Raw genomic sequence first — 16,981 nt, forward strand, 5'->3', positions numbered from 1 at the left:
ACAGGAATTTTCTTCTGAAATTTCATGTGAGAGACCCATGCACTCACTCACAGGCAGGAGGGCTCCCTGAAACAGAAGAGTAAACAGAGCTGAATGACACAGCTACGAATGAAACCTGAAGATCTCAAACTTCGGGCCACCTCCTTAGGTGATTTTAGATCATTTACCAAAAAGAAAATCGGTGCAATATTTTATGTCCAGTGGGATACATAATTACATTAGAGTCTGTCCTCTGTTTTTTTTTTTTAGATATTTAATTGCAAACATTACTTCAAGGTCTTAGCAAGAAAGAAAATAACAAAGCAGTCTTCCTCAGGAATAAGGAGATAAAGAGACATGTAAATCAAACAAGCTAATGGTGGATAATACAGGAGTTGTGCTGTAATGACCTGTGTGGCCCACTACCTGAATGTCACCCACATAAGTATTTGTCACGTTAAGACGTGAGCAAGGAGCTGAGTCTCACCAAAGCACACAGTCCTGTTGCTATGAAAAGTTACTACTACCACCACCATCTCTTCAGAAAAGCTGTAACTTCTACAATTGCTAATTCTACCTCACTGAATAATTAAGCGTTGCCTTGGATAGCATGAATAACAAAAAGAGATGCAATCGCAGGCCAAAAAGCTGGCCTTCATTTGGTACTGTATTTTATTACCAAAAACAATATTGAAAGGAAAAGAAACTATTTTTCCCTGCATTTAAAGAAAAGGGGGTTGAACCCAAGACTTAAAATTCAATTTTTTTTTTTGACAGACACATAATTCTACATTCATTCCCTAGCCCTTAGTTTTACACTGGGTCCTTGAAATAAATAATTTTTTTCTTCTCTTATTTGAAGTGCAAACCTGGAATGAATATAATTATACATTATTTTTACTGCAATCCAGTTCAAAAAACATATGAGAAATGAAACAGACTCTTCCCCTCTGTACTGCAAACAACAAATCAAGTGTTGTAAAGTCTCACAAAAGTAATCAAGATCAACATAGCTTAAGCCTGAGCCTAAATGAATCCTCAGACATAAAACTGAAGCTAAATCTTACTGGCTACATCTTTGTTCTGTCCATAGTTGTGTAAGTGACCCTGTACTGATTTTTCTTTTAGTAAAGAGATTAGAGGAAACTTAAAGAAAGGAAACCTAAGACCAGGAGTAGCGAGAAGAGTTTTCCATCACAGATTGACTCCTGCTCCACCTATGCAAGAAAATCAAAATATAAATAGAAGTAAATATTTCAAACAAGTTTTATTCGGTACTTACATGCTAAACATCGGTTTAAAGAAAAACTACATATTTTGGTCACTTTAAAATATAGTGGCTATGTACATGGAAAACTAAAGAAAGCAAGAGAGGAACCCAATTAATTTTACTGTGTCACAAGCTGTTATTCAAAGCATTCTGACAGAATGGCTGTTTTTTCCCTTCCATGTATTCTGGCAGATGGTCTCTTTTTCATTACTTTTCCATTGCTTTTATCCCATCTCCTGTGTAAGACGAACACTTGGCAGCAGCAGAAGTCATTTCTTCAAAAATTCTTCAGCTTCTGTCTCAGAAGATTTCTTCTGCTGCACAGCCTGAGAGCCTAGCTCAGTGCTCACTAAAGGCGAGTGCAAGAATCTTTATGGTCCATTCTCCGTTAGCATGAACCGAAGCCTCATAACCCTCATTTCCACTAGCCCAGGATGTACTCATGGACTTCAGTGAGCGACACATCAAACCCTAGTGGGTGTTTCCAACAAAAGTATCTAGTGAGCTCTGCCCGCAACAGCATTGTTTATCAAAGCATAAAAAGGTGCACGATTTTAGTGTTCTACCCAACAGCAACCAAAAGTGAGGGATGGAACACTGATGGTAGGAATCAGCATCAGACTAAAGAGAAAGCAACCTGCATTGCTCCTCCTATCACTCAAACTGTAGTGCATTATAGAAATCACAGGCTACATAAAAAGCACAAACAACGACCATTTGCCATTTGCTCTGAAACGAGCAAAACCAAAAAAATCCCCAAACCTGCTTTATCATCCAAAAATCAAATATTTCAGGTTTCACACAGTTTTCAATAGTCTGATAAGGCAATGTCTTCCATCATTGGGAACAGCAGCAATTTAAAGGACTCAGAACAAGGTACTTCCCTGTGTCGGTGTATGTGCACGCGTGTGCGTACACATCCTTTATAGTACTGTGAACATGAATGTAACTAAAAAAAAAATCAAGTTTGCAGTATCATTTTACCACATTTTTCTAATTTATTCAATTATACAATTTACTTCTGTACTGAACAAAAATTCATAAATACATCATCTAGGAGAACAATAGTTTTTTCCTCTTGTCCGTGAAAAAATAACGCTTTCAAATTTTCACATTTTAAAACCTGCCTTGTTTTGTGTTTTTAGAGAAAACGTGAGAAGATCATAGTGATCTCAATTTACAGAATGTCCCTGTAGGAATTACATTTACAAGAACCTGATACAGAAGCCTATACTTTGCCCCCATAATTAGAGTTCTCTGCAATAATATTTAAACCAACAGGTTTAAATAAAACACCTCATTAACTCTACTTGTAGAGCAATGAGGTATTTATTTTTCAAGTATTAGAACCACAAAGTGTAAAAGATTCTTTGCCAATTTTACAATTATGCCTTTTAAACCAACACCCATCTTTTAGAAAAAGAATCAGTCCCACCACCCGAATCAGCCCATTGCTTTCAGATTCCAGTGTCTTGTATCTTAAGGAATGCAGAAATATCCATTTACTAACAGAAAAAAAGCTTGTTGGAAAAAGCCATATTAAGTAATGCACGTGAAGCATGATTTTTCTAGTGATGAAAACTATTGGAAAGGTGATCAAAGTCTATTCCCATCATTTCTTCTGCTGGTTTTGCTAAAGTCCTTCCCCCAAAAAAAGATATTCAAGAAATCTTTAAAAAACTGGAGAGAAAAATAAAACACTCCTTCATAGCATGGAAGAAACTCCACTGACTGCAGAGATGCTTACATCACCTTTGGTTCTTCAGAAGAAATAATCAGATCACTTCTACAACAGAAGGCATCAAAAATGACAGGTCAGCAAACAGCAGCAATGCTTACTTCACAATGCTATGCACTTATGCAAATATTTTATTACAAGATGATTTTTTTCTTATATTTTACACCCATAGAAGAAGAAAATAAATGAGGGTAGTCCAATTTAATTTGCTATGTGAACATGTTTACTTAACATCCCCTAAAAGTTATGCTGTAATTCAGAAAAATCTGTTGTGCTGCAAACCTTCCACCAGCATTCATGTTAGCAAGAACTTGAGGGAAGTACCCTCAGAATTTTACATAAAAGGCAGCAGCTACCCGTTCCCCTTCTGCATGAGCATATCAGATATTACATTTGCAGAACTGGAACATGAGTGCAGATCATAAGCTAAGAACAGTAGCTGTCATTGTTATCACACTTCAAAGCACAGGGCAAACATTTTCAAGCAATTTCAAAAGGCAAACAGTGCAGTGTAACTGAGAGCCCCTTTCCAACAAAGGATGAGGGCCCATCAAAATTCACACAGCATCTGTACCTGCCACGCACAGCTTTACAAAGAGAAGATATGCTCCTTTCCCCAGAGAATCTGGAGTGTAAAATGCTTAATCAACCTTTATCAGTTAGAAGCTCTAGGTACTCCGTCAATTACAACATATTACTAATTTTAATGAGCTAATGCAAACCTACCTGCTGTTTGATGTGTTTGAACACTATCTACCTGAGGCAAAAGAGTCCCCTTATCTTCAAAAGCTAAAATTGGATTCAAAGGAATTCCAGGACTATTGCTTCCATCATTGTTCATGGCATCCAGCCGGGGTGGTTTAGAACCAATGGGCAGGTTTATGATCTCTTCAAAGTTAGCATTCTGCATAGACATTCCATTTTCATTTGTATTTTTCTCTGGATTGAGATTGCTGAAAGAGAAACATAGATATTTCTTCATACACTTAATCTAGAACAGAAATTTAGTCCTCCTCAAAGCAATATTACAGAAATTTAAATTAATCCAGAGCATTTGTTTAGTCAGTAAAAACAAAACTATGCTATTACCACAGCAGACTGTTTTTACAGCAAGGTACTAGGTATGCCTTCTCTCAAGCACACAGGGTAGTCCTTACATCTGGCTACGCTATACCCAGAACAATAGAGATCTTCAGTGACACTGCAGTTCTCAGAAGTGACTGAAATGGGAAGCAGTAAAAAAAAAAAAAAAACACAACCTCTCCAGCACAACCACTGCTATCTTGAGCCACCCACCTAATGCAATTTATGGCCTTTCTCAGCTTTCATAACCTTTGCTAGATTTGAATGCTACGACACCCTTCCTCTTACTGCAAATCAACCTAATTGTGCTTAGGTAAGGTCATTGTCATTTTTGTGACTCTTTGGATCACCACCTGCCTCCAGTTTTTGAGGAGCCTCTTCTACCTGTCACTTACCCAGAGAAAACACTCCTTTACCAAGTCAGTTCTCCTTTCGGTTCCTCACCTCGTCCAAGTTCCCGCAGCTTATTTTCCAGGCACTACTTGACTCTGTGCTTCTCCCATTGATCGCGCCCAAACCAAAAGCAACACCTCCCAGCATCCCTCACGTCACCCCGTGCTTTCTTTTTCCATCTCCCATTTGACGGAGGTGCCTTTAGGAGCGGGCTCTTACACATCTCCCCCAGTCACGAGGGTTACAGGCGCAGGTACGCTCTCCAGTTACACGCACACTCCTGAGGAAACACAATGATGTCTCAGTTCTGCCCTCCTCTCCCAACCCGTTCATTAGCTGTCGTATTGTCAAACCCTGCTGTCTCCTCACACAGCACGCACTGCCTTGCCACGCAGGAGGAACTAAGGGGCTATTGTGGTGAACAGGATGGCGGTAACAGGACTCAAAGCTACTCCAGAAAGAGCAAGTACCCAACTATCACTTACGAATCATAAGATCTTTTACAGGTGCTTCTCAAGGCCCTCAGTAGTTAGATCCCATCAATTTTGGGTGTGTATTCCCTGGTTGGACACCACCCCTGTTCAGGCTGTTTGGAAATGATTCAGCCACAAAGGCTCACAAGCAGTTTTCCTATATTTAAACAAGGCTATCAGTTTCCTCAGGCCATTTCTGAGTAGGTGGCATGGCTGTTTCACAGGCTAATTTTTTCTTGACAGTACATTTAGCATTTAAAAAAAAAAAAAAGCTCGTAATTGGCATATGGTTCCTTTTCATCTACTGGCTTCTTTGGTCGCCAACTCTTTGCAAACAATTGCAGAAATCTTTTACAGTACTTCCCAAGAGACAGAATAATTATTGTACTTTAAAAGGTGGTAACACCTTATCCAAAGCCCAGATTCCATATTTTCTGTGAGAACGGGAGAGATTTGATATGAAAACCAGCACGTCAGTCTTTCAAACCATCATCAGTTCTTTTTCAGAAAGTCAATCCCCTTTTTTTAATCTGTGGGTGTGCTGAGTAAACTTCAAAACGAAAAGCATGATTCACTGCACATGTGTTTGAAAGCAGACACAGAAACCCTGCTGGCTGCCGGGGAGAGACCACAAGTCACATCCCCCTTCTGTGCCAGAGTTTCACATCCATGTGATGAAGAACAGAATCTGTGAAATGCTTTAGGACTAATAAAAACTGCTCTATCACGTGGAGGTATTAGGTTATTATTCAGTATAAGGTGTCATATTACTCATTTCATCCCCGTGTACTGCCAATAACCTTACCAGAGGTAGAATAACACAGTATTAGGAAGTCTGATGGATAGGTCAGAAAAGAGGGATAAGAAGGGAACTGCTTGTGCCTATAAATTAAGCAGTGTAAGTACCTCAGCAAGTATTGGGACAATAAAGAGAAGTCTCTTGCTTTTGCAGAGATACTAGTTTTTCTATCTGATTGATCAGCTAACTTTACAGATAGATAGTTCTTCATATTTATTAGTCATTGCACTCTCATTACACAGTGAGTTAGACTAGGGTTCAGACTTGAAAGATGTCTTTCAAGGCAGGAGTCTACACAATCACAAAGGGGGCACAGAAGAGGAAACCATGACTAGATATTTTCTATTTTTTATGCTGTAAGAAGAAGGTAGCACTCCCAACAAATTGCTAGGGAGCATGTTTAGAAAAGAGGAAGGAAAAATCTGAACTGTGGAATTCATTTCCACTGGACATCTTAGAGGCCCTAAGCTCAGAAGGAGATTAGACAAATTCCTAGGAGATTGGTATACCCTCCAGCTTCTGATAATTAACAGCTTAGGGACTACCTGAGCCTATGCATTTGGACCACAATACACAGCAACCCTTCATTAGGCAGAGGATCTCTTGGTATTTCTCTCTTTCCCTAAGTGACTGCTACGGTTCACTGAAACAAAGAACACAAGAAAGTAATGGATTTTTGACATGCAACAACTATTTTTACTGTCTTGTGTTCCACCCTTAGCAGTGTCTCAGCATCCAGCATACCATTTCAGGCACATGGCATTGCTGGTACGTTTCTAATAGCTGGGTCATTTTAACATATTTTAACATATACCGTGACTGTGCTTGAAGGAAGATTACATAATAAAAAAAGGTTGGCTGAATTGTTTGCAGAGCATTTCCAAACATCACAGCTTTGCAAGCATCTGAAGGACAGATTCGTTTTAAGGGAGCTTAAAAAAAAAAAAAGCATTTGTGCAGCTTCGCATTTTGATCTTAGTGCATCCATACTAATAAGATAAACTGGAGGTATTTGAGAGAAGAGCAGTTAATATAATAAAAATGAACTGGAAAATCCACAAAGTTTAAAAAACTACTGAAAAATTACATTTGATGTGGTTAATTTCAGACCAAGACCTGTATAGATATAATCCATATCTAAAGACTTGAAGAGAGAAGATAAGAATGAAAAGAGATCAGAATTTAGTATGTCTTTCTGATCATCCATCTGGAACTGACAGTAAAAAAATAAAAATGATTTACAATCCTTTGAAATGTGCCTAAGTATTTCTGTACCTGTTATTCCTGATCTGAAAGACAGTATCAGTCTCCTCTTATATTGATATGATTTAGCAGAGATGTCAGGGGTAGACATTAACAGCAGAACGGACCCCCGGCTTTGGATGATTTAAATAAAGCAGCATTTATTTTTAACTCTCTGAGACAACAGCACTGAAAACAGCCAATCACGAGAAGCCAGAGTCTTCAAGAAGGGAAGACTGTGCTAAAGCAGATTTGAAGTGTTCTAACCTACAGACTGAACTGTGAATACATAACAATTTGAACCTGGTAACATTTTTTTTTCCCCCAAGGACAAGAGATTGAGGGAATCATCTTGTCTAAGTGAATATTTCTAAAAATTAGTTATCTAACCTACCCAAACCTAGCAACTGCCTTCATATCGGATGGAGAGAGACAGATGAGATAAAAAGCTCTCACTGAGGCCCACTGTAGGCATTTATTATGAAGAACCAAAAAAAAAAAAAAAAAAAGAGGAATGAATTAAAAGAGAAAAACAAGTAAAATGTTGTCAATATAGATCACTGTACTTAAACAACTTTATGAGATGTAGAAGGCAGAATACAACCTTGGCAAATAATTTGAAAGTGGAGAACAAACAAAAGTCTCCACGTGAGAAATGACTTCAGTAGCTGTGCTGGTTATTGAAATCCAACTTCTATCATTGTATTTCTTCCAGGATTCTACTGCTCAGTATAGTACATAAAAAATTAGAATCTGGAAGAAATTTTGTTGCAACGTTTTATAGTTTATGAGAAGCTTGAAAATACTTTAACATATTATTTTCAAACTAATGTTTCAAATTCACTTTTTCCAGTTGCTGGGGAAAAATAAAAACACACAAAATAACCAGAATCAACACACAACTTAACAAACCATTAATAATATTGTAGCATCTCCATGAGCTACCAGTTTTCTTGGTAATTCTGGATACTTCAGTATCTAATTGGAAAATTTCCACAGTACGCTCCATTTTAAAATATATTTAGTGTTGCCTTTTCCACTGCACTACACTTGGATTAAAAAAACTGTATTAAGTTCATTTGTGAGTCTTCTCACCAACATACCTATAGGTCAAGGATAAGGTCACTTTTTTTTTTTCCCCTTCTGAATAGTAATTCACTATTCTTCATTAGCATTCTAGCATTAAATTGTTTAACTGGATTTCCCCCTGTTGGGTGTGATAGATGATAGCACCAAGGTATCACCTGCAATAAACATTTATTGATAAAACTAATAATTGTTGATAATAGATGTCTGGTAAATAATATTGCAGATTACAGCATTTTCATGAGGATTTGTGAAGAATAATGACCTTTGAAGGCTAATGAAGTTCCAGTACAATAAGATCTACATTGCTAATCAAAAGCAGCAACAGAAGATAGTGAATTATTGAAATGAGTTGCCTCAGCTCCACCAATTTTATTTTTTCTCACCTACACTGTATGCATGAACATAGAAGGAAGCATGCTATTACCATGCTATTTCTCTCTGGATCCTAGCCACACAGCTGGCATGACATGATGGAGAGGAGTCAGGGACAAAAGGTTTACCACAGCAAGCAGCGCAGAACTTGTTACCTTCACATAAACCTCTACTAGCCTTCACAGTCACCCTCCTTCTGTACTGCTGCTGCACGGGGCAGAGCAACTGCAGCATCTGAGGGGTGACCCCAAGTACAGGTACTCTGCGCTCGGTCACTTAACAACAAAAAACATCAGTCCTGCCCAAAGACATGCGCCCAGGCTGGACCCCAGAGCTGTACCAAACAGACACACCAACACATACACTCCTTCTGTCCCAGGTCCAGTGAAACAGTGATTGCAGCCTGGGACTTCCCACAGGGAACACCGTAGGAGGAGCAATGAGACTCATGGTTGCTCGAGGCCTTACGAGGATTCCTCTCCTTCAGTCTCTCCTCTTGCCCATGCACACATGTTCCAGAAGTCCCCCAAGCAAAGCCTTTTCAAGTTCTGGTCACAAATCTGGACATGCTCAGGACTTTTCCAGACAAAAGTCAAATCTTTTGTCGGGCTGGAGTGAGGTTCTCACACAGACCATCTCTGTTGCATGTGCTACAATATCAGGTGTATCTACATGCCAGATGCCTGTGAAACACCAGATGCAGTAGCAATGTTGTTTGCACCTGTGGCTTTCACCATGTGATAAAATCTGTGCTGCTATGTCTTCCTTCCAACTGTTTATCAAGCCACCTGGGCTAAGCTAACACCAGGATGCTATCGAGTGCTTCAGCCCTTGCCTTACCATTCAGTGTGGATGCACCTCCAAAGCAGAGAGTCCCTCTGCGCTCTAGCCTGGGGCATATCAGTTTCTCCTTTCACATGCACTTCCTCACATACACTTCCCATTTTTGTTCCTGCTCTTCAGCCTCAACTATTCATTCTTCACTTTGGCTATTTGGATGCTCCTTCCATACCAAATATAACGCTACACAACAGCATTCATTAGTGTGGCACGCTTGATACTACAAATACCAAGGTGCATCTAAGGTTGGGAGTGATTAACATTTAATAGTTGCCTGAGATAATTATAAGACGGCTCTGTGCAGCTCATCTAATGCAGTCCAGTGCTCAGTGTCACTGACAGAACTTATCTCAGCAGGAGCATCTTTGCTGGCATGACAGCAGGCTAAGATCCCCCAGGCATATGGAAGGACAGAGAGAGGGCAAATTCCCCCTTCAATTAGTGTCAATCACACCCTGAAGCATACCGCTCATTACAGACTGTGTGACGGCTTTCTACATTCAAGTTTTTCCATGCATATTCTGACATTACCTGCATAAAACATGAAAGGAATATGGGATTATTTGGCTTTCTGCATTACTGGAATTGAAGTAACTGACAGCTCATGCTTATATAACAGATTTCATTTGGTTCAACAGAGAGGTTTCAAGCATTTCAAATATTTCTCAAAATCTCAGTGACTAGCGTCATGACTACAAAGAGCTCCTAATGTTAAATATCTGCCTCCCCAAACTCTCCTTTATAGAGGACAAAGGGTTTTTTAAAATGCAAAGTCAAAATGAGTAGTTCTGTATCTCACAGGAAGGACTTTTGCTTAATGTTCAAAACTTGCTAATACTTTGAGCAGTTCAAAAATCCATGGATCTAGTCAAAAATCCATGCATCTAGCATGGAAAGCACAGTGTTCATTATTTGAACCAAGAAAACTAACCCTGCAAATCCAGAGTAGTTTTATGAAGTTTAATTCAAGGAACACGCAAAAAAAAAATTGCCCTTTCCATTAAGTTTCAATTTGTGTAATAATTCCTGGCAACACATTCTTCCAAACACTGCAAAGAATGCACTCTATTTTTGCAAAATTCTTCAGTTGGCAAAAATAGGTTACTGCTAAGTGAAAAATGGCAAAGTTCTTCCCTGAACACAGGAAAAGATACAAAAAAAAACAAAACAGGAAATGAGGCAAATTGAACAGCTGTGCCTCATATTTAGTTAATGAATACCTGCATCTGAAAAAATAATTTATTACTCCAGTAACTCTCATCCTGTAAACACCCTCTAATATTTAGCAATGCTCTTACCTGTCCATATTTATGGGGGGTTGATGTGAAGTAATCATGTGCGTGCAGGTGACGTGTTTCCCATTGTGTGGAGATTGTGTTGCATGCTGAAGCTGAGGCCCTCCTGAAAGGTCCAAAGGAGATAAAGGACTTGTTATGACTAGAGAGAGAAAGCAAGTTATCAAAAAAAACAAGCAACATCCTCTACCTGCAAAGTAGGATAAGGCGTTTCCTACAAAAAATAGCAAAAAATAGCATGGCAAGCTACAATTTTTAAATACGGTTAATCCCTCTGCTTCCTTCGTCAAGTTTTTGGGCACATCAGCCCTGTTTCAGGTCTGAAATTTCAAAGATTTCAAAACTAAAGCTTTATGGACAGGAATAGTTGGTTTACAATGATATAAACAATTCCAATTCATAAACCGTAGGTCAAAATAGGCTGGTATCTGACAGAACATTGTGCTGGCACTTTTCAAGATGCAATAGAGAATGGAATAGAAGAACACTGGGACATCAGCAATTTTGTAGTGGTATTTCTCAGCTCCTAAGTTGATCACTGACTGTAAACCAAAAGGAAATAAAGAGGGAACATCTCCATGGGAAGGTTATTTCTTTCAACAAGTACTAAATTACAACTATAAAATGCTGCAAAGAGCAGCATAAAAGAAGACTACATAACAAAGACCATGTGATGTCCCTGGCCTGCCTCATGATGTTCTGTTAAACTACAGCTTTCTACGTTGTATCTACAGTCATACTAATTCATGTACAGCTCATAAAAAGGAAGCAGTTGTACCCTAGCATCTGTTACAATAATCACAAGAACAATTCAGTATTCACAGGCTTGGATGCATTTATCTAGATCACCTGAGAATCCTCCATCAGCTGCTCTTGGTTTTGCTGTGCTCTAAATGCTTGGACCAAAGTCTTGTATGCTGAGTGACTTAGTCTGATTTATGGCAAGTTTTTATACGGAAGATATTAGCAATATAGGTTTCAGTGCTTCTACAAACAGACCAAGAGGAATTTACATTGGTTTTGACATTTAAAAAGAAGACTTTTTTCGTTTTGGGGATGGCAGAATTATCTCCTGTTTTGAAGCAGAGGTCAAGTAAATGACAAAAAGGTGATGGATTTTGTTTCATTGTGTGATTTGGCCAGTCCTATAAAGGTTTCCTTATGTTTTGTCCAAACAGTAAGACTAGTAAAAGAGAAAAAAATCACAATTTGCATATGGTCAGAAAAAGTACATGAATGTACATATTATAAGAATGTAATATGGAAAGTTAGAGTTGGCTGAAATATGTCCATTAATTTGTATCTTTAACTCAATAGCATATCTAGATAAAGCAAAGCCAAACAGTAGAGCATCCCTGAGGGTGAGAGCAGTTTTCTGTTTATCCAGTCACTGAATGATTCCAGCTTTCCCTTGGCATTGGGGAAATGGAGATCCATATTCTCCTCTGCCTTAGAGAACTGTCTAATTGTTTCCTGCTTCTGGAAGGAAAGCACTAGCCACAGGTTACAGAGCCATTTTTCCTTTCAAGAATTATTTAAATGGTTTCTAGCAACTTCAGCAGTGCCTGCAGCAACAGATGGCATTCCAGATGCATTCTGTATTAGCAGTTTCCAAACTGTTTTTTATTCACAAGGATAACACGTAAACAAGTTACTACCAAATACACATAATGAAATCTGTGTCAAAAGGTGTCCTGGCAGTGCTAATTAGTGTGTTCATTTTAAGCATCAAGCAAAAAAGCAGTGCCAGCAGCCAGTGCTTTTATTTGTCCTGTCTGTTACTCAACACGAATACTAAAGAGAAATGAAGATTATCGTCATTTAGTATGTTATGCTACAATAAGAGAAGCTATTTGATAGATTGGCTTCAGTATATTTCAATTCTGCTAATTCATACTTGCTTATTGTTGAATATAAGCTAAATTTTATTTTGCTTCTTTTATTGTGAGTATTAAAGTTTTATCTAAAACTTTACCTAAAAAGACCGGGGACACACACAAAAACAAAGGCAACAGAAGAGAAGGAAAGACTAAGAGTGTGGGTATGACAGGGAGACTCTAAGGTTTTGTAAGCACTGAATTTTGAAAGAAAAGAAATAGAAATTAAGACCAAGTGACTAAAGACTGTGGAAGACAGACATCACAGGGGAATGTTTAGGGTTATGAACAATTTTTGATGACTGATCGCGTTTCTAATACTATGTAAAAGAATCTGAAAAATCAGTGATTTTATCAAAGCTAACTTGGTCAACTTCTTTCTTTTTTACTTTACAAATTATTAAGCTTGGTAAACAATTCCCTCTTGTTAAACACCAATGTAATAAAGTTGCTGAAACAGTTTACTCATTTAGTAATGGCTAACTACCCATACAGAAAGATTAACTCATTAATGTTTGCTAAGACTTCAGATATACTCTTTTAATGGTTTTCTTCACCACAAATGAGTGTGCCAAGTTTCAGAACTGTATTTCAAGTCATTGTGCTTAATAGGTATTTATTCACCTGCTGTGCTCAGGGCACAGTTGAGTACAATACCTGCTTCTCCAGTAATATTTGCTTTTGATATGTGTCCGTTTTGCTGGTCATTGGGTTTCTACAAAGGAAGCACAGCTTTGTAAATTTAAAATGGCACTAGAGGGAAGAATTGAAATGTGCCCAATATTTACATATGTCAAGTTAGCTGCACTGACCTTATCTACAGCTTCTACACGCCTAGTTCTCTTCATGATCTCCTCAAGCCTCTGCAAAAACACGTAAAGGAGTAAAATAATGTTTGCTGGCAGTACTTTAAAATTATCCCTCCCAAACCATAACTGCCTGTCATTTATCAAAGTTGCGTTTAATAAAATTGCATTTGCAAAAAGATAAATTATTTATTACTGTTGGCAATATTCTCTTCACTTTCACGTCAGGCTACACAGAAGAGGACCTCAGCTTTTCTGAGGGCACATTAATATCATAAGTAACTTTCTACAGCTGAGGTGGAAGCAAACTGCTAAGACAAGATGAATTACAGTTTCTCAGCATGTACTGTTACCTTCTTCCTTTCCAAGCGCTCTTGCTCTTCTCTTTGGAAATGCTTTTCACGTTCTAACCGAATCCGCTCTGCCTCTTCCCGTAGGCGAGCTTCCTCTTCTTTCTGAATTGACAGTAAGACAAAGAAGCAGGGAAAAATTTATTTTTTAAGGACAGAAAACACTGACAGCTGCTCATCTATATGTATCTACAACGCCCTGGAAAAACACTATTGGGGTTTAAAATTTGCCAACAACCTTTTCAGGCTGAATTGTACATTTCTTGATTGATCTCCATGATTTACATAAGAGGAAGAGATGAATAATTAGATACTGGACATCTTATTTGGTTGTGTGCCTGTTCTGTGTGGTATGTGCTGACAGCAGATAAGATGACAAACGCATTTCCTAACCTTCAGCGTTAGAACAGCAGCCAGGAAAGCATTCAAGAGATTCATGTATTGAGTGCTGGATGTTTTTGGAAGTCAAACAAAAGAAGTAGAATGCTTTATTTGTCCAACAGAGACATTGCTTAATGAGACCAAGAACAAACCACCACAGGTACATTTGCATAAACTTCCCATTCCCGCCTTTTTTTTTTTTTTTTTTTTTTTTTAAACTACATGTGAAACTTCACTGGAATATACTGCTGAAAGGCTTTGCTCCACATATGTGGCAGTGTTGTAGGATGGAACTCCTACAACGGTTCATTAGTTAAGGCTGTATCATTCAGAAAAACTCGGTCATCCTGTATTTCTGAGTGCTACATTGTGGATGTACCTCAATTTAACATTTCAAAGAAGCATTCCAAATCTTCTGAAAATGAAAACTTGTTTTTAAGCTATGTTCACTTTAACACAATCCTTAAAATATTTCCTTTTCAGAGGCACACATTTAATTATGCACCAGAAGAAGAAACTTAGTGTTTATGAGGCAGACTGAAGCGCTGAACTTTTGGGGGGAGAAAGGGAATTTGCAAAAAGTAGAAGAGCATGTGAAAAGAAAAGAATCCTACCCAAAACGCTTACCATGACCCCTCCCCAAAAGCAGGTAAAATGACATTATGCCCATCATAAAAGAAATGAAAGCACATTGAAAAACTGTCTTTTGATTCATTTAACTCTCATGTCTTCTGAGTAGCTGTACTGACGTCAGCAGAAATACGCCAGGTAAAAGGTGCTCCTTGGCTTGAGTAAAGTGATAAAAACCTACCCTTTCCTGCTAGCCCTCCAAAAGCAATATTGCACACAGGATTAGAAATCGGCAGTGCTATGTTTTCAACATTGAATATTTAGTTATCTTGGCCTCTAGACTTTCTGTAACTGTATGGGCAAATAGTTCTCTGGTACACCACCATTCATTAAATTCCCCCAGTACAACTCTACAGTGTTTTTTATCAAATTTTATCAGTATTAGGAAAGGATTTGTTCTAAAATAACTAAGTTCTACAAGAAAAAAATAACTCCCTACCACATGTTTCTGTCAAGAAACTACATCTTTATTCTTTGAGTCACTCCATGAAATGAAGTCAGCCACAATCCCATTAACCCTATATAGCATATAAATTTTAGATATCCCTCCTTGAGGTACTGCTCAAGAAGTGTTGCTGCATTTCCTCTATTGCCAACCAGACTGGCACAGAAATTCCAGAAGGGGAGCATACTTGTTTCTGAATACGCTCCATCTCTTCTCTCTCCTTCTGTTCTCTCTCTTCTGCCTGTCGGCGCAGCCGTTCCTCCTTTTCCCGCTCCTCCTCTGCATCCTTTCGTTTCCTTTCTGCTTCCTGTCTGCGAGCTTCTTCTTCTTCTCGGCGAGCTCTTTCTTCAGCTATCCTCTGGGACAGCTCCTCCTTCTTTTGCCTGCAATGATGAAACAAGTATAAGGAGAAGAAAAAGGAAAGAAAGAAAGAAAAAAGCCATGTCCTAGCCCAAGACACCAGCACCACAGAACAGCTGGATGAAGGCTGCACTGCTGTTTCACTCACGAGAACAACAAAACACCCGAAGTGGGTCAGGCTAAGCCATCTGTTCTGCTTCCTCCAGGTGCCAAAGGTGAAGCCCACTGGAACAATATAAAAAATTTGCAAGGCAACACTATTAGTTCTCTGGCATATGTCGGGCTTCTGCTGATCCATGGCTCAGGTACTTTCTGATTCAGAAGCAGTACTATTGACTTACATGCATCTTGAAAGACACTTCATCCTGTTTTTTCATTTAATCATATTTTGAAATAGTGTACTTTTTCAGCACCCAACTTATGTTGCAATAATGACTCTTGAATTTAAATAAAAACTCTCTAACCTTGCTAATTTTTGAGCATGTTACCTCCTAATCTCATTTGAAACCCTCCCCATCCTGGCTCCCATTATGGGAAAAAATAATTTTTCCCCTTCCCCTTTGATGTTATCCCAAACTATTCTGGACTTTGTAACTTATATCTCCACTCAGAAGCAGAGGACAGGTGGTCTTCCCAGTTGAAGAATCCTCACCTGTTTAGGTGTGGATATAATCTATGAGAATCCCCACAGAATCACAGAATATCCCGAGTTGGAAGGGACCCACAAGGATCATGGAGTCCAACTCCTGGCTCCACACAGGACCACCCAAATATTAAACTGTATTTCTGAGAGCATTGCCCAAACACTTCCTGAACTCTAGGAGGCTTGGCGCTGTGACCTGGAGAGCCTGTTCCAGTACCCAACCACCCTTTCAGTGAAGAACCTTTTCCTAATGTCCAAACTGAACCTCCCCTGATGCAGCTTCAAGCCATTCCCTCAGAGCTGTTTTATACTTCCATATGGGAGCTGTTCTATACTTCTAATCATCCTCGATGTCTTTCTTTACTTATTTTTCTAGTTTTACTCTCTCAAGAATATAAAATTCAAGAGGGGGACTCACCATGAATAGTTCATAATAACATTTTCTATTTTGTTATCCTTCTCTAGTAATTCACAACAGTTCACACATTTTCTTGACCATGACTCATCTGATACTTTCATATACTCATCTCCAAACAAGATCTCTTCCATGAGAAATAATTTAGCCCAGAGACCACCACCACATAAGTAATAATTATTTCCTTCTATGCATTCCTTTATGTAAGCAATGAAAGATACACCTGAAACTCTTCATGACTGGCTTTCATCTCACTGAAGACCAGCGTTATCTCATTGGCCACAAGTCCTTTCAGGTTCATTTATGAAGGCACTGAATAGAACAGACAGTGAAAACTCCTTTCACTGAGAAAGATGATTATTCTTTACTTTTTGTTTTCTATCTTTTAGACTTAGTGTTTGTTCACCATATTACTTTTACACCACAACAGCTTATTTTCTTTTGAGAGGGACAGCGTCGTGAGCCTTTTGGGAATCCAGTCTATTTTAACTGACTTTGCCT

At 38.6% G+C, this 16,981-nt stretch overlaps 1 protein-coding gene across 12 annotated transcripts in view; it reads right to left on the reverse strand.

Annotated features, from left to right (window-relative positions):
* Positions 1–2,226: 2,226 nt before the first annotated feature.
* The window catches only part of MAP7 (microtubule associated protein 7), a 109,188-nt gene continuing 94,433 nt past the window's right edge, over positions 2,227–16,981 (reverse strand). For 10 of the 12 annotated variants that reach the window (XM_040550460.1, XM_040550456.1, XM_040550466.1 and 7 more), the window contains 7 exons: positions 15,250–15,445; positions 13,610–13,711; positions 13,263–13,313; positions 13,108–13,165; positions 10,577–10,715; positions 3,714–3,940; positions 2,227–3,035 (listed from right to left, as the gene is read on the reverse strand). In XM_040550460.1, the coding sequence (XP_040406394.1) occupies positions 3,025–3,035; positions 3,714–3,940; positions 10,577–10,715; positions 13,108–13,165; positions 13,263–13,313; positions 13,610–13,711; positions 15,250–15,445 (784 nt within the window). In that variant the 3' untranslated portion in view covers positions 2,227–3,024. The remainder of the gene's footprint in view (positions 3,036–3,713; positions 3,941–10,576; positions 10,716–13,107; positions 13,166–13,262; positions 13,314–13,609; positions 13,712–15,249; positions 15,446–16,981) is intronic. The other 2 variants (XM_040550457.1, XM_040550465.1) reach the window with 1 other exon arrangement.

This window comes from Cygnus olor, chromosome 3 (genome assembly GCF_009769625.2).
Source record: "Cygnus olor isolate bCygOlo1 chromosome 3, bCygOlo1.pri.v2, whole genome shotgun sequence".
Lineage (NCBI taxonomy): Eukaryota > Metazoa > Chordata > Aves > Anseriformes > Anatidae > Cygnus > Cygnus olor.